General features: G+C 42.3%; 1 protein-coding gene across 1 annotated transcript in view; it reads left to right on the top strand.

Moving 5' to 3' along the window:
- Positions 1 to 20,214, top strand: part of DNAAF9 (dynein axonemal assembly factor 9) — a 148,538-nt gene that overhangs the window by 88,090 nt on the left and 40,234 nt on the right. The window contains exons 19-26 of the mRNA XM_060123316.1: positions 562 to 612; positions 1,348 to 1,435; positions 11,963 to 12,066; positions 16,029 to 16,175; positions 17,244 to 17,332; positions 17,753 to 17,854; positions 18,113 to 18,230; positions 20,123 to 20,211. Of these exons, the coding sequence (XP_059979299.1) occupies positions 562 to 612; positions 1,348 to 1,435; positions 11,963 to 12,066; positions 16,029 to 16,175; positions 17,244 to 17,332; positions 17,753 to 17,854; positions 18,113 to 18,230; positions 20,123 to 20,211 (788 nt within the window). The remainder of the gene's footprint in view (positions 1 to 561; positions 613 to 1,347; positions 1,436 to 11,962; positions 12,067 to 16,028; positions 16,176 to 17,243; positions 17,333 to 17,752; positions 17,855 to 18,112; positions 18,231 to 20,122; positions 20,212 to 20,214) is intronic.

Raw genomic sequence — 20,214 nt, 5'->3', positions numbered from 1 at the left:
AATAGTTGCTGCTGAATTTTTACAACCATGTCTCTACATGTGGAATCGTCCCATCTTCATCTGTGGGACTTGATCTGAAACTCTGGTGCCTTGGGACACAGAAAATATGACAGCAGTGAGTCTAGTAATGGTCTGAGTACCTATTTCAGAATCTGTTTATATTCTGTTTCTACAATCCTGACATGAATAGAGGAGAGCAAGAGTCATCCTCTAATGTGAACATGTTTAAATGAGAACACATTCAAAATACTTTAAAATGTTCTCTTTCCTTCACCCCTAAAAATAGTTTTCTCCGAAGTGAAATGTAAGTGGAGACTAACATATCCTCTCCACATATCGTAGGCTCATTTAGCTGGACTTTAGGTCCCCATGAGAGAGCCCATCATGGCCTGGTGCTCTGAGCTTTGTGACCAGCAGCCAGCTCTGCCAGCCATCAGGGCCTGAGAACACTGGATTTGGTGGAGGGACTGCTCTCTTAGAAATATGTGAACACAAGGGAGACCTAGCAGAGTTTTGCCTTTGAAGTAGTAAACTGAAAATCTGCACTCCTTTTGGACACAGGTAGAAGATATAGAAGTAAAATTTTCTGAGAAAACCCAGCAATCGGTTATGGTAAGCAGCCTTCTTATTCTTAATGTTAACATCATATCAAAATGAAATGTAAACAGTTTATAAAACAACTTAAAATATTTCCTCTTACTGCTAATCTAAATGTTCTGTACCTTCTTGTCTCAATTCCTTTTTGTATTCTTCCCCTTCCCAGTAGAGCTCTAGAAATAACCATGTATGAGGTACAAACTAGAGGGATTCTTTCTGCCACTTAAACCTTTAGGTGTTTTTTCAAAATCTCCCAGTACTTTTAAAAGCAGATCTCAGGGACTTGCCTAGCTGTCCAGTGGTTAAGACTTCCCGCTTCCAGTGAAGGGGATGCGGGTTCAATCCCTGGTCGGGGAACTAAGATCCCACATGCCACGTGGTGTGGCATAAATAAATTACATACATGCAGATCTCAAATTGGCCTAGACATGTAGAGCTAAGAGGTCAAGGCTTTAGGCCAAGGAGAAGCTGCCTCTTTTATCAGAGGATATAAATCTACGGGAACATGAACAAGCATTGTAGACCATGGTGCCTAGACTCAGAGAGGACCTTAACATTCTTTTTCTCAGCACGAGTCACGAATACCAGTAACATGGCAAAGAGCCAAGCAGTGCCAAAGGCCATGAAAGAAGCTGGGTAAATCTGAGGCTGACTTAACAGCCTCTGTAGATGGACTAACTTGGGCAGGACTTTTGATTCTCTGAATGTTTATGCTGTAAATCACCTGCTCTTTGTGTTTGTTTTTTAAAGGGAGATGAGTGTTTCCTGGGCACTTTTCTAACTAGAGGAGAAGGGGCGTATCTTTATTCTAGTAATCAACAGTCTTGGCCTGAGGAAGGTGAGCGGCTCTGACATTTCTGTTTTTGACTCTGTCTGGGTACCTCTTTCACAGGTTTCAACATGAGTGTTGTAATTAATAATACATCTGATATCTGAAAAAACTTGTTGGTGTAGAAGTGTTTTCTTACTTACTTACTTACTTTCTTTCTTACTTACAAAAGCTTTCTCTTTTGATCTGTCCATTTTCCAGATGAGGAAACTTGTGCTAGAAAGGACTGGTGCCAGAACTGCACCTGGTCCTCTTGCTGCTGCCTGAGGATTGCTCTTAGAATGGGCTAGAGCAGCCACATGTCCAGAAATAGGTTCTGTTGGGCCAAAACAAAACCTGGGTTAGTTTTTTACTGCTGTGTAGCAAATTACCACAAATTCGGTAGCTTAAAACAACATGCATTTATTTTCTCACAGTTCTATGGTCAGAAGTCCAGGAAGGCTTTGCTGGATTCATGTTTAGGGTTTCGTAAGACTGAAGTCAGGGCATTAACCAGGCTTATATCTGGAGGCTCTGGGAAAGAACCTGCTCCCAAGCTCATCCAGGTTGTTTGCAGAGTGCATTTCCTTCAGACTGTAGGACTGAGGGGCCTCTTTCATTGCTGGCTATCAACTGGGACCACTCTTAACTCCTCCTCCCAGGAGTCCTTGCCCTGTGACCCCCTCCATCTCAGCAACAAAGAACCTTAATTGTGTTGAATCTCTTTCACACTTTGAATCTCTCTGAACTCCTCCTCTACCAGGCAGAGAAAAGTCTGCTTATAAAGGGCTCATGTGATTAGAGGAGGCCCAATCAGATAATCTCCCTTTTGCCATATACTGTTACATGAATACAGGAGTAACCTAAGAGGATGAAGATCATGGGGGCTGTTTTAAATTTCTGCCTATCACAGTGTGCCCTCTGGGCCCCACGATTCTCACATGCAAGATATAATCACCCCCACCCACAAGCCTCATTCCATTATGGTAACAATTCAGTCTTAAATCTCACCAACTGAAAAATCCATAATCTCATCATCAAGATTATTTAAATCAGCTGTACGTGAGGCTCTGGAGCTAATTCATAAAGTACAGGTCCGGAACACAATTCCTTTCCATCTGTAGCCCTGTGAAATTAGAGGCAAGTTATCTGCCCCTGCCCTCACAACATACAAGGTAGGACTGGCATAGGATAACAGTTATAGACATTCATATTAAAAAGGGGGGAAAATGAAAGGTAAAAAGGAGTCCCAACCCCAAGGCAGCTTTGAAATTCAGCTAGACAAACTCCAGTTCCTAGATTAGGTTTCAAGGCCTAGGAATAGTCCTCCATGGCCCTTAGTTCTGCCCCCTGGGCTCTTGGTTCTACCCTCTAAACTCTTAGTTTTGCCCTCTAGGCTCATGACTCTGCCCTCTGGTCTGTGGCTATACCTCTGTCGTCCTTCCTTTTCATGAAGGTGGCACTTTGTAGCTGACTAGTTTTATCAGCCTGCTTCTTGCCGCTAGAATTTTGGGGATCCAACAGTCTCCTTTCATTTTTCTATTCTCTCTATCCCTTTCAGTCCAAGCTGGCAGTGTTTCTGCTGATGTAGAATTCTCAAGAACTGTGTTGGTCTTACATGGATTTCCTGGGGATTCATTCCATGCTCCTTTTTGGTTTCCTCAAAATAACATTTTCTTATGAGTCCTATTCTTTCCCTGTTAGATAAGCCTTTTTTGTGGAAGAGGAGTTATGACTTACTCCACAAATTCCTCATCCTTTACTAAGCAAATTCCCTCTCTAGATAATTTGTTCTTCTTGAAAATATTCTCTCCAGTGACAGGTTGCTCTCCATGTTCTCAGATCACTGGTTAAACTTGGCTCCTCCGTTGTCATAGAAGATAAAGCACAAGGAGTCCTGGTTTTCGATCCACAAAATGCCAGGTAGCATTTTTTATCATGCTGTGCCCCCTGCATTTCTGCCTCTCCAGATCCTGGTGCAAAAAACCAGGAAGTTAGGAACATTTGCCAAAGACAGGAGAGTGTGTGACAGTACCCCCAGCCTTGAGGCAAAGTTGCATAATGTTTTAAAATCAGCTTGTAGACACAACACAGAGGTGGTTGTGCTGTGTCATAGTTGAGCCAGTTATAATATTTAGCAAGGATATTTGCCAAAATTAGTTTGCACCTTCTTAGCAAAAGTCCTTGTTAGAAAAATAATCTTACACTGTATTGAGTTATCCAGCAAGATTCAGTGTATCCTGAGGTCTCTACACACGAATAAAGCCAGGAATTTCTGGGGCCTTGTTAGTCACACACTTGAGAGCTTAGATTTCACACTTTCTTAGTTCCTGAGGAAAATGTAGTTTGAATTTAGGAGATGGTTTTCTGAGGCAGGAAATTTCAGTAGAGCAGAGAATTTAAATAGGAGTATCCTCTGGCTGTGTATTTAGCATTTCACCACTTCAGGGCTCAGGTCAATTTTATAGGGTTTGAAGTTTATACCACTTCAGGGCTCTCTTAAGGAAAAATAGTACATACAGAAGGGTTAAGTCTCTTCTCTGGGCCTTGAAAAGGGGCTTGAGCAGGTGAGGGGTCCTGAAGCTTAAATGTCATTTGGATCTAGGTAAATATGCCTGGAGTTGAGACTGAGATTTATCTGTTCCCATTCTCTGAAGGCATTTAAAGAGCTCATCAGCATGCATTATCTTGATTGATCTTCGTATCTTGAGCCCCATAGAAGGTGAAAAATGGGTCTGAGGTTATAGTACAAGTTAGTGGTGACATCTCGGGGGGTGGTCCAGGTCTTTTGATTTTTGGTCTAGGGATGGCCCAGTGAACTACTTATGGACAAAAAGAATAGTACCTGCTTTACCTTGAAATGTTTCCAGCTCTGGTATCTTTTCCCTTTCCCAGTTAGTGACTTCTGCTATCAAAAGACTTTTTGTTATGCAGCCTCCTTTTCATTCATTTCCTTTATGTGCCCTTCTCTTCCCTACCCTGCTGACCTTGATCAGGCAAGCTGCCCAGTACCTAATCCTCAGGAGCCTGCTTTAGAGTTTTACCACATATGCCTATATCTCTAAACAATGTCTTATTTTTGAATTTAATACAAATTAGGATCATACTCTATCGTGTTCTTCTGGGACTTGCTTTTTTCACTCAGTGTTCTGGTCCTAAGATTCATCCAGATTGTTGTGTGTAGCCGTAAGGCTCATTCATTTTCATGGTTCCATAGGATTGCTTTGTATGAAAATATGCTGTTTATCCTTTTGACTCTTGATGGACATTTGGGTTGTTTATAGTTTTTTGCTATTGCACACAGTGCTCTCATGAGCATTCCTGTACTTGTCTCTTGGTGCACCTGGCACCAGGACAGTGCCTTACAACACATCTTTCTTGTGGTATGTAAAGACATAATTGCCATCTATGGTCTCAATCCTCTGATTTTCCTGTTACATTTCTGGCTGATTGTACCAGCCAGCATTGAGATCTCTGGTACGTTGGTCTTCCCTGAATGTTTGCCACTTGTTGTTGTTGTTTAATATTTATTTTGTTGTTGTTGTTGTTGTACCAGGTCTTAATTGCGGCAGGCGGGCTCCTTATTTGCGGTTCTCGGGCTCCTTAGTTGAGGCTCACCGGCTCCTTAGTTGTAGCATATGAACTCGTAGTTGTGACATGCATGTGGGATCTAGTTCCCTGACCAGGGATCGAACCTGGGCCCCCTGCATTGGGAGCGCAGAGTCTTATCCACCACGTCACCAGAGAAGTCCCATGTTTGCCATTTGGATTGCTTTGGTTTTTGATATCCCTACGTATGGAATTTTCTGTGCTTTGCCCCCAGATAAAGTCAACCACTCCAGCAGGCCAGCCTCTCTCCTTCATAAGACTTCTGCACCACAGAGCTGGAGGGGAGGTAATGTGAATAGCCCCAAGCTAAAATACCATAGATTTCCACTGTTCTTACCAAGCTTCAGTAGAATTCCTTAAATGCTTCTCAGTTTTGTTGTATAACTTTGGTCCGTTTCCAGAGTCCTTAACTAGTTGTTTTTGACAGTCCAGTTTTATGGCTGCTTCCTGGGGAGAGAATTTTCCAGACTCCTCACAGCCATTTCAGAAGTCCCAACCCTGAGGCTTTTGAAAGATATTTTCACTTGGTAAAGAATTGTAGGTTGACCATTTCTTTCTGTGCTTTAAAGATGTTGCTCCACTCCACTGTCTTCTTACTAACATTATTTCTGAGCAGAAATCTACTGTCATTCTTATCTTTGTTCCTTTCTATATAAGGTGTCTTTTATTACCAGCTGCTTTTAAGATTTTCTTTCTTTTTATCACAGATTTTAAGCAGTCTGATCTTTATGTGACTGGTGTGGTTTTCTTCATGTTGCTTATGCTTGGGATTCATTTAGTTTCTTGCATTGATGGATTTAGAGTTTTCCTCAAATTTGGAAATTTTTTGGCCATTATTTCTTCAGTTTTTCCCCTCTCCTTCAAGGATTCCAATTACATACATTTGGCTGCCTAAAGTTGTCCCACAGCTCCCTGATGCTCTGTACAATTATTTTTAGTCTTTTTTCTCTTTATGTTTTATTTTGCATAGTTTCTACATATTCTGATTTACTAATCTTTTGTTCTACATTGTTGTTATGAGTTTGTTAAATTAACATTTGTTGAACGGAACACAGGCTGCTGGATGGTGAGCCAGGTTCAACAAAAGACCACAAAAGAAATTGAAATGGCATGCCTTGAGGGGCTACACGGAGGTGTGGGGGGCAGGGGGCAGTGGTCAAGGCAAGGTGCAGGCTGGACCTGGGTACCTGCCTTTATTAGGGTCTGTGGGTTGGAGTGCTTTGGGATTCCTTAGCCTTTTGGCTAAGGCCAAACTGGTCAATTCAAACCAAAAAGAGTGGAATTTTGGTAAGCTCCATGGAGGTCTTATATAAGGGGCATACAAGGCGAAGGCACTAAGGAGGCAGGGGAGACTGTTGATGACAAGGGCTTCTGGGAAAGTCATATCAGGAACTTATATTTGCTTGTGACTCTGCAGGCTGTTGTCTAGGGCATGCGCTTGCATGAGGGGGCTAGTGTCAGTTTAAGGCCTGTGCAGGCCGCTTGGCCAAACAAGATGGATGCTGAGGTAGCAGTACCACGGAGTAGCTAAGCTCTCAACAGTTGTCATGTCATTAGTCTTATCCAGTGTTTTTTTCTTCTCAGAAGTTGTATTTTTCATCTCTAGAAGTTCAATTTAGACATTTTTTACATCTTTCATGTCTCAGGTTAACATGGTTCAGTCTTTCCTCTAGCCGCGAACATAGGGAATACAGTGATAATAACTGGTCTATTTCTCTTCTACTCTTATCATCTGGGCCTGTCTTTTAAGCTTTGTTAGGCAAGAAGCAGAGCAGCATTTAGTTTAGGACTAATTTTACCCCGGTAGTGAGGCAAAATCATTCTGAGAACACGACCTGCCATCCCTATGAAGTATGAGATTTTCCACTGTGGCTGGTACGAATGGGCAGAATATCTGGTGCAAAGTATGAATTGATGTTCATTGTTTTACATGGGAATATCCATTTTTTCCAGCACCATTTGTTGAAAAGACTCTCCTTTCTACTTTGAATTGTCTTTGCACCTTTGTTGAATATCATTTGACCATATATCTACTATTTCCTACAAGCCTCAGTGAATGGTTGGCCCTCGGGCAGCACCTTCATTATCCCTGTAGCAATTTACAGATTCCAGAGTATTTTTTCCATCAGGCAGAGATTTTTTAGCAATGAGGAGCAGAGATGCTGGTACCATTGACACATAAAGTCTGAGAACTCTGGTGACCAAACTGAGTTTCACCTTCCTGTGATGGGAAGGCCCAGGCAGTGGCCATCTGCTTCATTCTGCACCCTCTCATGTGTTCCCTTGTGCTGATATGAAACTGTTGAGGGACACTTTAAAAGAGAAATTTCTCTGCAGCACTGAGCATGAATGAATTATATAGCATATACCTACAACATACATATTACCCACAGTTGCGTGTTACCTACAGCGTGGATGACTCTCAGGAACAGGATGCTGAAAGAAGTAAGCAAGTCACAAAAGAACACATGTATTAAGATTCCATTTGTATGAAAGTAAAAGATACAAGACTAAATCATATATAGCTTATAGATACATTGAAGTATGGTAAAGCTACATAAAATTTGGGATGTTGGTTCCCTCTGGGTGGAAGAGAGAGGGCCTTTGAGGAAGGACATTGAGGAGGCTTCAAAGGCACTAGGAATACTTGATTTCTTAAGCTGAGTGGTGCATATACAGGCATCAGGGTTTGTTGTTGTTTAGGTTTTTCTCTTCTTTTTTTTTTTTTTTTTCGGTATGCGGGCCTCTCACTGTTGCGGCCTCTCCCGTTGGCGGAGCACAGGCTCCGGACGCGCAGGCACAGCGGCCATGGCTCACGGGCCCAGCCGCTCCGCGGCATGTGGGATCTTCCCGGACCAGGGCACAAAGCCGCGTCCCCTGCATTGGCAGACAGACTCTCAACCACTGCGCCACCAGGGAAGCCCAGGTTTTTTTCTTTAAATCGTATGTGTATACTTCACATACTGTCACACACACAGAAGGAAAATTATCCAGCCATTGCATCATAATATTTTCCCAGCAGTGATAATGTTCCCTCTTTACACAGGCTGGACCATTGGAGGATTTTTATTTTATTTATTTATTTTTTAATTAATTAATTTATTTATTTTTGGCTGTGTTGGGTCTTTGCTGCATGAGGGTTTTCTCTAGTTGTGGCGAGTGGGGGCTAGTCTTCGTTGTGGTGCACATGCTTCTCATTGCGGTGGCTTCTCTTGTTGCGGAGCATGGGCTCTAGGCACGCAGGCTCAGTAGCTGTGGCTCAAGGGCTCTAAAGTGCAGGCTCAGTAGTTGTGGCGCACGGGCTTAGTTGCTCCGCAGCATGTGGGATCTTCCTGGACCAGAGCTCGAACCCGTGTCCCCTACATTGGCAGGCGAATTCTTAACCACTGCGCCACCAGGGAAGTCCAGGGGTTTTTATTTGTACAGCCAGTTGTCTGAAGGAGGAAAAGCCAAATTCTTCATTAACATTTGGTGTCTTATTTTGCCCTGAGGGCTCGTTCCTGTTAGATGTCCGGGGATGTAGAGGTCAGTCAAAGACAGCCCTGCTGTAGTCCCCTGCTACTTCTTGGGTACTGAGGGGGAACTTCCTCTTACCTTGGGTTTTCAGACTCACAGAATGGAGAAGGAATGAAAGAGCCCATTAAGCAAGGCACCAGGGATTGGTTAAGGAGCCAGGGAGATCTCATCAGGAATTGGCTCCCCCAGTCACTGAGAAGCCCTTGCAAAGGCATGTCCTATCAGATAACAGTTTGACAGTCACAAGTCCAGAACAGATACTGGAAGTGTTACTACTTCAAGTGGATTAGGATCTAAGAGACTGGGGCACTGGCATTGGACCACCCAGTGAGAGACTTCAGTTATCTCATGTGTGCCCTGAGAATAATAACAGAGTTACTATTCCCAGAGCAAAGGGTGGTTGCAACACAGAACAGTCTGCACCAGTACTAAAATCAGCTCTTGCCCTGGGCCAGGCCCCATAGTGAGTACTTTTCCAGCACTGCCTTGTGAATTTCTCTCTGCCTCTTTTCCATTTTGTTTTGAGGCTTTAGAATCTAGGGGGAGAAGAAGTGCTGGAGATGACCATCCTGATCCACTTCTTTTCCCATCTTCCCAGTGACTACTTGGAATGTACCAACTCTCAGATATGTGCTGTTTTCTGGAAGCTTTGGAGTGATTCTGAGGTTTGTCCAGGAGGCCTTTGAGTGGTACTTGTTCCTGAGAAGCTTCATGTTAGAGGTATACAGGTGGACGGTGAGCCCAGGACATGGAAGGGTCCAGATACTAAGCAGTAGGTAGGGGAGCAGTTTCTACCTGATTACACCTGTTGACCCCTCTTTCCTCTTTAACAGTAGGTAGAGTGATCTTGTGGCTGCAGTTTAAGAAGTTGTGGTGTTAGGAGCGTGTTAAGGGCTTTGGTTGGGCCCTGGAGGAGTTGATGGAAGGAGATGGCAGTGGTGGGACTGCCAGGCAGCACTGAGGGCTTGTTGAGGTTGAGCAAGCAGAGAAGGTGCCTCATCAGATTAGCCACAAATGGGCTGTTGGTAGAGCAGAAGTAAAGGAAAAAAGAGAATTGAAGTGGCTAGCATGGCACAGTGCCCTGGCATCAGACAAACCTGTGTTCTGTACTTGGCTCCACTATCAAGCAGTTCTATGACTTTTGGGAAGATCTCTCTAAGCTTGAATTTCCCATCAGTCCTCTAAAAATAATACTAACTCTTACAGTTGTTGCAAAGATGGAAAACTGTAATGTATATGACATGGTTGGTGCTTAGTAAATACTAAATAAAATCTGTTCCCATCCCTTTCCCTGACAAAACAGAGATCAAAAGTTTGTCTTGGGGCTTCCCTGGTGGCGCAGTTGTTGAGAGCCCGCCTGCCGATGCAGGGGACGCGGGTTCGTGCCCCGGTCCGGGAGGATCCCACATGCCGCGGAGCGGCTGGGCCTGTGAGCCATGGCCGCTGAGCCTGTGCGTCCGGAGCCTGTACTCCGCAACGGGAGAGGCCGCAACAGTGAGAGGCCCGCGTACCGCTAAAAAAAAAAAAAAAAGTTTGTCTGGTCCTTGGGGATTGGCCCTGAATGTGGATGAGAGGAAAGTCAGAAATTTCTGAGCAATAAGGGAAAATGGGGGAACTGAAGGCTTCAAAGGCTCAGTGACATCACGGGATGAGGTTTGGGGAGTGAGATAGTTAAAAGTATGATGGCATTTTGTAGTCAGAGAGTAGGTTCTGGAGCTGAAGATTTCAGAAGTTAAGACATTCTGGGTGCTGCTTTACTGGTATGGAACTGGCATTGAGGAGCAGCGAGGCCAGAGCATGGCATGGCCCACCCCCTGATCTCTCAGAGGGAATGGAAGTGTCGGCTTTGGAAGAGAAGACTGTGAACACATTCAGAAGCTGTTTGAAGTGTTGTAGCATAATTAGGAGGGCAGTAGATGTGAGCAGTGAAGGAAAGGAGGGGCATGAGTCTCTGAGGGAATGAAAATATTGTGCCATTTTGGGAGGGAATGGTCTGGGAACAGCAGTGATGAACCTTGGCATGGGTGCAGGATGAGGCTGGGGCATGAGGAGCCTCCACTCAAGAGGGCCATAGGGCAAGACTGTGTGCAGGTGAGGCTAGGTTTTACTTGTTAGAGGGTAGGAGACTTACAGGACTTGAACCATTGAGTGCCTTGAACTGGGCTGGCTGGTAAGGTTGGCATTAGTTCCCGCTGACTGGTTGTCTTGTTCTTTTGTTGAGATTCAGGCTTCAAACCGTCCTCTAGTACCTAAAAACTGCCTCCACCTCCCCCACTTCTCCCCACCCCCCATTAACATGCACACACACAAGCACACATACTCTCTAGGCCCCTCTCTGCCTCCTGAAACCCCACCTTTTCAGGAAACCTTCAAAACTTGGCCTTTGCTCTTCTTGTCATTACAACTTACACAGCTTTGGGGCTGCCTTTTTAGAACTACAGCTCAAGGAATCAGTCCCTCTTCTTGGTCTCATGTCCTCTGCCTTAGCAGTAAGATACTGGCGGTTCTCCCCAAGCCTGTGCCTTGAGCTCTAAGAAATACTCTATCTCTTCTCTGTTTGTGAAAACATGGAAAGAAAGGCTATTACAGGAATAGGAAGGATCCAGCTTGGACCGTTCCAGAGAGCAGCTTCACCTAGGTGTCTTATGGGTGGCCTGGGTGCTTCATTTGGGTCTCCAAAGCAAGCCCAGGCCCAGCCTTAACCCTTGTCACCTTAGTGTCCATCATTTCTATGATCTACTCCCTAGGGCCCATACTGAGCTGCTGTGTAACCTTGGCCACCCAGGAAACAAGCAGCTCTCCTTAAACCTGAATCCTTATTCTAAGGAACCCACACTCAGTGTCCATTTCCCATCCATCTTGCTTTTGGGAACTACAGAACAGCAGCCTCCAGTGTCTGTAGAATTCACTTATTGCCTAACTCACATGTTCCTTTCCTGGCAAGGGGCTCTTAAGCACCCTTCACCATTCTTTCAACAACTGATGCCTTAGTGCCCATTCTTGGGCCTTATGTGAGAGATGTGGTCATTTCAGAGCTGAGCCAGCTTCTGCCAAAATAGTAGAAAGGAACATCTATAAACTCAGTAATGGAGCAGATATACCCAAAGTCTTTTTTAGTGTATTTCCCTGGAAGACACCCATAAGTGAATGTGAATTTTGCCTCTCTCCATCAGCTGATAACTTACTCACTTGTTGCTTTTTCTAATTCTTATGCAAAGACTGTATCTGATGCCTCATTTCTCTCTGAGGCCCTAGGAGGGTACATTGGCTTTCTCAGAGCACAGTTCTCAGCATAAAGATTGTTTAACTTAAGCACTTCAGATGGTCTCTAGTTACCACTCTGTCTTGGCCTGGAACCTGCAGGAAGAACGCTGTGATATTGGCCCCCAGAATCCAGCCCTCCAGCTCTTACCAGATCTCTTTTCCTTCCAGGGAAAGTACATTTCTTCTCTGGTGGACTTCTGTTTTCTGACCGTCATCACGGAAATATCATCATTTCCAAGGATCACATGAATTCCGTTTTGTTTTATGATGGGGTAGGTGTTTTACAGTCCATGGTTTTGATGTTCAGAAAGATACTCACACTTCTGAGGGAAAATCAAATAACTCCCTGTCTTCCCTCTACCACCACAGGGCAGGATGTTAGGAACCAGCACTGCCCTTGAGGCAGGCAGGCAGGAAAGTCATGGAGAGGCTCTTGTGAGCCATAGGGGTAGCTATGAGTTTCTCCTAGCCTGTACCCTTTGGCCAGGGCACAGCTCATCACAGTGTGACACCAGAGCAGAGGGCAGGCTCTCCACCCTGTGTGGTCTCAGCCTCAAAACCAGCTTGTTTGGGAGCCGGGACAGAGACCGGGTAAAGTGGTTTGGTCAGATAGCTCTGAAAATGAATTATGTGAGCAAGTCAGAAAGAGTTATATCTTTCTTCCACATAGAACCTGGTTCCTTAAAGGCTGTTCAAAAATGCAGACAGACCAACCAGACAGGTTAGATGGCTATATTAGGTGAAAGCTTTGATATTTGATATTAATTAGGTTAAAGAGTCTTCCAACATCAGGAAGGAAAGGGTGAAACTTAAGGGCTGGAATGGTAAGTTACCTAATTTTGGGGTGGGTGGGGATGGATTTTTAACTCATATCAAAAATGAAAATAAACTTCTGAGAAAATTAAATATTTTAAAATTTCATAAGTAGAAAGAAGGGTATAGTTACAAATTATTTTTCTTATGAGAACTTTTTTAAATTTAATTTTTATTTTATATTGGGGTGTAGTTGATTTACAGTGTATTAGTTTCAGGTGTACAGCAAAGCGATTCAGTTATACATTTACATATATCCATTCTTTTTCAGATTCTGATGAGAACTTTTAAGATCTACTGTCTTAGACATATATATTATTAAATGATCACCACAATAAGTCCAGTTAAGGAGAATATAAAAATGAATATTTATTAAATCTTTAGGGACAGGAAGACTTTCTAATCTAAGTTTAGAAATGATACAAGAAATTCTAAAGAAACAGTTTATCAGATTTGACCACTTAAGGATTTTTTAACTTTTTGCTGATAATTTATTGAAATATACTCTAAGTGCAATTAACTGGCTACAGGGACTTATTGTACAACACAAGGAATATAGCCAATATTTTATAATAACTATAAATGGAATATAACCCTTAAAAATTGTGAATCACTATGTTGTACACCTGAAATTTATATAATATTGTACATCAGCTATACCTAAAAAAAGCATGTAAAATATCTCATAATATTTTTATATTGATTACATTTAAAATATTTTGGATATGTTCGATTGAATAAAATATATTATAAATACATACATACATACAGTTTAACTGTATCTGTTTAAAGTTTTGACAGATGTATATATTCATGAAACCACCAGCACAGTCAAGATACAGATTTTTGTCACCCCCCAAAAGTTTTCTAATACCTTTTTGCAGATCATCTTTTCCCCCAGCTTCTGGCTTTAGGCAACCACTTACTAGCTTTCTGTCACTGTAGATTAGTTTGCATTTTCTAAAATGTTATATAAATGGACATGATACATTCTGTACCCTTTTGAGCCTGGCATTTTTCACTCAACATGATTTTTAGGTCATCCATGTTGTTGTGTGTATCAATAGTTTTTCCTTTTTATTGCTTTATTGATGAGTAGTATTCCACTGTATGGATGTAGCATAAAATTTATCACACTAATAATTTAAAACTCTAAAAAGTATTCAAAAGGGGAATTAAAAGACAAAAACACAAACCAGGAAAACTGTTTTTGGTGATTAAAAAAAAAATGAGTTGCTGTTTCTTTTCTATGAAGAGCTCTAACTTTATCAACATGAAAACACTGAGTGCCAGGTCATGGATGTTCAGAGGACGTGAGGTTAGTTAACAGATACGTGGAAGCACATCAGATGCATGCTACCACTAATGTAAATTACCACTAATGTAAATTAGTAAAGAGTAGATAAAAGGTACAGTGAAGTAAACAAAAGGTGAAGTGGAATTTATAATATGAATGTCCAGTCATAGTGGTGGATTAAGAGGGGAGTCAGATGCAGCCTTTGAAAACGTTTACAGATAGTTTACAACAACATGGTAGATGCGAATGGTAGATTAAGTTTTAAAAGCAAGATATGAAACTGTAAAAGTGAATATGATTTCCCAATACATAAAAAAGGGAAGTCAATGAATGAATAGGAAGAATAGACTAGAAGGAAAAGTACTAAAATGTTAGCTGTAGTTGGAGTTGGGTGATGGGACCTTGGATTAATTTTTTTAACCTTTATTCTCTATTCTATTTTTATATTTTTCTCAAATTTTTATTTAATGAACATACAACTTTCATAATGAAATCTTAAATTATTAAAAAAAAAAAAAAAGGGACTTCCCTGGCCGTCCAATGGTTAAGACCCCATGCTCCCAATGCAGCAGGCCCAGGTTTGGTCCCTGGTTGGGGAACTAAAATCCCACATAACACAACTAAGCCCATGTGCTGCAACTAGAGAAGCCCACAGCCAAAAATCAATAAATAAAAATTTTAAAGTATATATAAACTAACTTTAAAAAAAAACCTTTTCCTCTAAGATCAGGAGCAAGACGAAAATACTTGCTTTTGCCACGTCTATTCAACATAGTATTGGAAGTCCTAGCCAGAGCAATTAGGCGAGCAAAAGAAATAAAAGGCATTTAAATTGGAAAGAAAGAAGTAAAAGTAGCTCTGTTCATGGATGACATGATTTATATGTAGAAATTCCTAAAGATTACACACACACACACACACACACACAAACTGTTAGAATTAACAAACGAATCACCAACGTCGCAGAATATGAAATAAACAGATAAAAGAACAGTTGCATTTCTGTACCCAAACTGTGAATAATCCGAAACGGTTCTTAAGGAAACAATTCCAGGAAATTTAACCAAGGAGTTGAAAGACTTAAAACACCAAAATCCACAAAACATTGCTGAAAGAAATTAAAGAAGACCTAAATAAATGGTAAGACATCCCACGTTCATGGGCTGGAAAACTTAATATTAAAATAAGATGATAGTACTACCCAAAGCAATCAATAGATTCAGGGCAATTCCTGTTAAAACCCCAATGGCGTTTTTTGCAGAAATGAAAAAACCCATCCTGAAATTCATATGGAATCTCAAGGGACTCCCTTGCCAAAATAGCCAAAATGATCTTGAAAAAGAAGAAAGTTGGAGGACTCACACTTCCTAATTTCAAAACTAGCTACAGAGCTACAATAATTGTAACAGTGTGGTATTGGTGTAAGATTAGATATGTAGACCAATGGAGCAGAATAGAGAGCCCAAAAAGAAAGTCTTGCTTATATGGTCAAATGATTTTCAACAAGGGTGCCAAGATCATTCAATGAGAAGAGGACAGTCTTTTCAACCAACAGTGCTGGAAAAACTGGATATCCACATGCAAAAGAATGAAGTTAGACTCTTACCTTACACTGTATACAAAAAAAAAACTCAAAATGGAGTATAAGCCTAAATGTGGGAACGAAAACTATTAAATTCTTAGAAGAAAACATAGGAGTAAATCCTCGTGACCTTGGATTAGGCAGCAGTTTCTTGGATTTGACACCAAAAGCACAGACAACAAAAGAAAAAAATATATAAGTTGGACTTCATCAAATTTTAAAACTTCTCTGCATCAAAAGACTCTATTAAGAATGTGAAATGCAGCCCACAGAATGGGAGAAAATATTTGCAAATCATTTATCCGATAAGGGATTAATATCCTAGGAAGAGATGATATTTTCAGTTTAGGAGAAAAGACCCTGTACTTCCTATATCTCCTAAAACTGGGTGTGGGTAAGCACATCTATAACTGAATCCCAGTAAACCACGTAATGTGAAAATAACTGGACTGACATTCACCATATGTGTTCTGACAGTAGATATGAGGGCTTGTATCATGCATATGGCTTTTCTCAGTGATGCTCCCTCTTTTTCTCTTTAGGATTCCACCAGTATTGTTGCTGCCCTTCTGATAGACTTCAAAAGTTCATTGCTTCCCCATCTTCCAGTTCATTTCCGTGGATCAAACAATTTTCTGATGATTGCCCTTTTCCCCAAATCCAAGATATACCAAACATTTTACTCAGAGGTAACATCAATCATTATTCAGCAAAACAATTACTACCCTTTTTCCTAGCAATTTAGTTGGTAAGGCAATGTTTCAGGGCTAACAGTGAGGTGCTGAGAGGGAGAGTTGGGAGGGCTGGTGTGAGGGTGGCTGCTTCTGATCTTTTTGGGTTCTGGAATAGACTCTTGCCATTGAAAGGTGAGAACCTAAAGGAACTGAACAAAAGGCTTTCTAACTTCTAAGAAAAATATTCTTTGTCCCTTATAAGTCATAATTAGACTCATTTTCCTTTTAGCTACTTTATTGAGTTGTTAGGCCCAACCTACTGGGTCAGAGCTCTCTACCCCACCCCAAACTCTCCCTCCCCATGGTTCATAGGCCCTGCCCTTGCAAGTGGTTCCACCTGGCAGGCTGCACACCATAGGCTTTCAGCACAGATTGCACGAGTGAGGGAGCTCACCAAGAATTATACAGCCTACTTAGAGACCAAGCAGTAGCCAGAGTCATACAAATGGCCAGTCTTATTCTGGTGGAAATGCTTGGAAAGGTGTGGTGCAACAGCTTTTGAGAGGACAGTCCCTCCCTCAGGATAGATTCGTAGAACAGGGAGGAGGCAAGAACTGGCCTTGGCTGCAGAGCGGCTTTTAGGGCCTGTCTGTGTCTCCATCTTACTGCCAGCTGGTCTTTCTACCTCCTTGTGCTTGTCCTTTCAGTCTAGGAACCTAGAGATTCTCTTCAGCTATTCCTCTGCCTCTAGGCAGGAGTTGCTTGAACTCCTTCTGTCTGGCCCTATCACCAGGGAAAACATGCCCCTGCTGCCAGAACAGTATTACCTGATACCTTCCTCTGTGCTTCCTGGCCTCTTAAGGAGCAGAATCCCTGGGAGAAGAATCCAGAAAGAAATTCTAGTTTTTAAAAATACAGAACAGAATTGCTTCAGGCCTCTATTTTTGGAACAAACTTGTTTGTTATGATGGTTTTTCTCTGTACTGACAGTCTAGATTTTCAACAGCCATCAAATCCCCATGTGGGTTCCATATCCTGTTGTTGGGTTTAAAGTGTTCTTTGCTCAAATTCTGTTTTGTTTAGGTCTTCTCCCCCTGGCAACAGCAGGCTAACTCAGGGCTGTCTTTAAAAGTGATCCAGGAAGATGGATTATCTGTGGAACAAAAGAGATTGTAAGTGGCTGCCTTCAGTGTTTATGCTTGCTTCCCTAGGCTGTGTGTGTCTGCTCTCTCTGCAGGATGACTTGTGTTATGTAACACAGGGGTCCTGGCTTCTGAAAGGGCCGACACAATCATTCCAGTGCTGCCAACTTGCAGGTAGCCAGTGCCCTTGGGGAACAAAAGTCAAGAGAGATGAAATCCACCAAGAATCAGAAACCTGTAGTATTACCAAAGGTTTTAGGCCAGGCTTCCTATGTGGGCAAACCAGTCATCTTGCATTAATGCCGAATTTTGCTTAAGTCAGTGAGATGCTTGTTTTAGAAGTATTGACTCTGTCACGGGACTTTGGCTTGAAAATATCAGAACAAGTTATGTAAAGTATGTTTGCTGTAGAGAGATGGAATTCTAATCTGTGAGCCTTTGATATTCCAGACACTCCAGTGCACAGAAGCTCTTCAGTGTCCTGAGCCATTCTGCTGGGGAGAAACGGAGTCCTCTAAAGCTACTCTCAGCCAAACTCCCAGAGCTGGATGGGTGAGCTCTGTTTTTCTGTTTCTGACTTTTGAAATGTCAGAAACCTCAGAGTTGGTGCTTTCTAAGCTCCATTTTCTTTCTTTATAGCTTCTTAAGAATAATTATAAAAAGTAGTAGTGACACACCATATACAATTTTATTCTCTAGAGATATTCACTAAGGTTTCTTTTCAGCAATTAAATAAGTTTATCATGTGAATGGGCACATTCAGGCAAGGCTGGTGATGGTAACATAATAGCATTGTCTTTCTTTTTCTAGGTTTCTCCAGCATTTTGCCGTCAGCAGCGTTAGTCGGGAGCCCATGATGAGGACCCATCTCCCTGTCCTGCTGCAGCAAGCTGAAATCAACCCTACTCACACAGTAGAAAATGACAAGGTACAGCAGCTCACCAAATAAGCTGGGAATTCATGGGAAGATAATCCTGATAGCCTTCCCTTAATCTTCAGTGTCAATTAACAAAAGGAGCTCAGGCAGAGTCCCTTTTATAAGACTCTCCACCTCCCTGGATACTGATGTAATGATACACATGAAACCTGCTCTATATAATGACTGTGTACAGGCATCTACATTAACCCCAGCTGAGCCCCATAGCAATGATGAAACCCTGGCATATTGCTGTGCCTTTCCCTTGCTCCTCCAGGTCTTCCAAACTCCTGCTCAGTACTCTCATGCCATCAGCTCTTTCTGGTTGCAAGGACTTACCTGACACATTGAGCTTCGTAAGGGGAAGTGTTAGCAAGACTTTGCTAGCACCACCAGGATAAGGTGACACTTTATAAACACTGTCTTCCCAAGAGTGGATTTTAATCTGCTCCTGCTTCACACGCCTCTCCTCTTGACTCCTCCCACCATTTCTTTGGAACCATATGTCATAATATGCTCAAAGAGGGCATTTATTTCTGTGCAAATCTAGAAGACACTCAGATGCAAAAGGAAATAGAAGCATTAAGCAGTCAGAAGCCTCATTTTTCCCTTAAGCAAGAGTTTAAAAATGAAAATGTTATATTTTACATATTTTTTTAATATATGTATTGATATTTCATATAACAAAGTGCTACAGGACTGGCCTTAAAGTAAGAAGGTATCTGGCTGTGAGCATGTTTGCTGGGATTTGAGAGGCTGAGGCGTAGGTGCTGAGGAATGGGAACCAAGATGGAGAAATTTGGATGGGAAGAGTATAAACAGAAAGTCAGTTACATGGAGTACTGCCCACAGGCACAGAAAGGGATACATACTAAGGGTCTGGTCAGAGGGGAGGAGGGAGAACTGTTTCCCATAAAAGAGGCATCCATAGCCATCTCTGTGCTGATGGGACTAGCTCAAGTGATGAGTGCCACCAAGTTGAACTTCACTCCAGACCTGTCCCAGTGAGTCTTGTGTATTGTGAAATAAAACATACTTAAAGAAGCCCTTGCCATGCTATGTCACTGACATCGTTATCCTTCAGCAAATGCATGGTTCCTTTCTTCCTCTGCTTGACCCCTTCTTTGTTGGTGAATTTCTTGAGTTGCTTTGGAATGTCTGCCTGCAGAGGGCCCTGTTTTCATGTGGTCGTGTGCCAAGATTAGGAAAGTGCAGCCTGGCACCTCTTCTCCCCATCAAGATTGAGAAGTGCTTCCTCCACCCAGTTTGTTTCCTTAGCTCAGGCCCTGTGGCTTGGAAGGCACAGGCCACTCCCCTCCTTCGCTGAGTTTACGACACCAATTTAGCCTGTGGCATTTTTGTCCCAAACCTCCTTTCTGCCCAGTATTTTCCATTATACTTTTTTTGTTTTTTTAGCTTATTGGGTATAGCTGCTTCACAATGTTGTGCTAGTTTCTGCTGTACAGCGAAGTGAATCAGCCATATTTATGCACATATCCCCTCACTTCTGGATTTCCCTCCCATCTAGGTCACCACAGAGCATTGAGTAGAGTTCCCTGTGCTATACAGCAGGCTCTCACTAGTTATCTGTTCCACACATAGACTGATCTAGTCACAGCCTGCTCCATGGAAATTATTATAGTAACGCTACATTGTTGTATATGGTGTTTGCTATGTGCCAGACACTGTTGCATGCATTTTGTTTACATATATTAACTTAGCTAATCATTACATCCACCCTGCAAGGTAGATTCTGTTGTGAGCCCAAGGTCACATAGCTAGTGAGTGCTGGTGCTGAGGTTCAAACCCATAGAACCTGGCTCAAGAAGTCAGTTCTTTTAACCTCTTGCACAACGCTGCCTCCCAGTTGAATCACAAACCCACATGGCTTTTCTTTCATGTAGGTAATTATCAGCATTGTAACTGGCCTCCCAGGCTGTCATGCTAGCGAGCTCTGTGCTTTTCTGGTCACTCTGCATAAGGAATACGGCAGGTT

This window comes from Lagenorhynchus albirostris, chromosome 15 (genome assembly GCF_949774975.1).
Source record: "Lagenorhynchus albirostris chromosome 15, mLagAlb1.1, whole genome shotgun sequence".
In the NCBI taxonomy this organism is placed as follows: domain Eukaryota; kingdom Metazoa; phylum Chordata; class Mammalia; order Artiodactyla; family Delphinidae; genus Lagenorhynchus; species Lagenorhynchus albirostris.
Note: the sequence above shows the minus strand (reverse complement) of the source record. Positions and strands in the feature narration are given on the sequence as shown.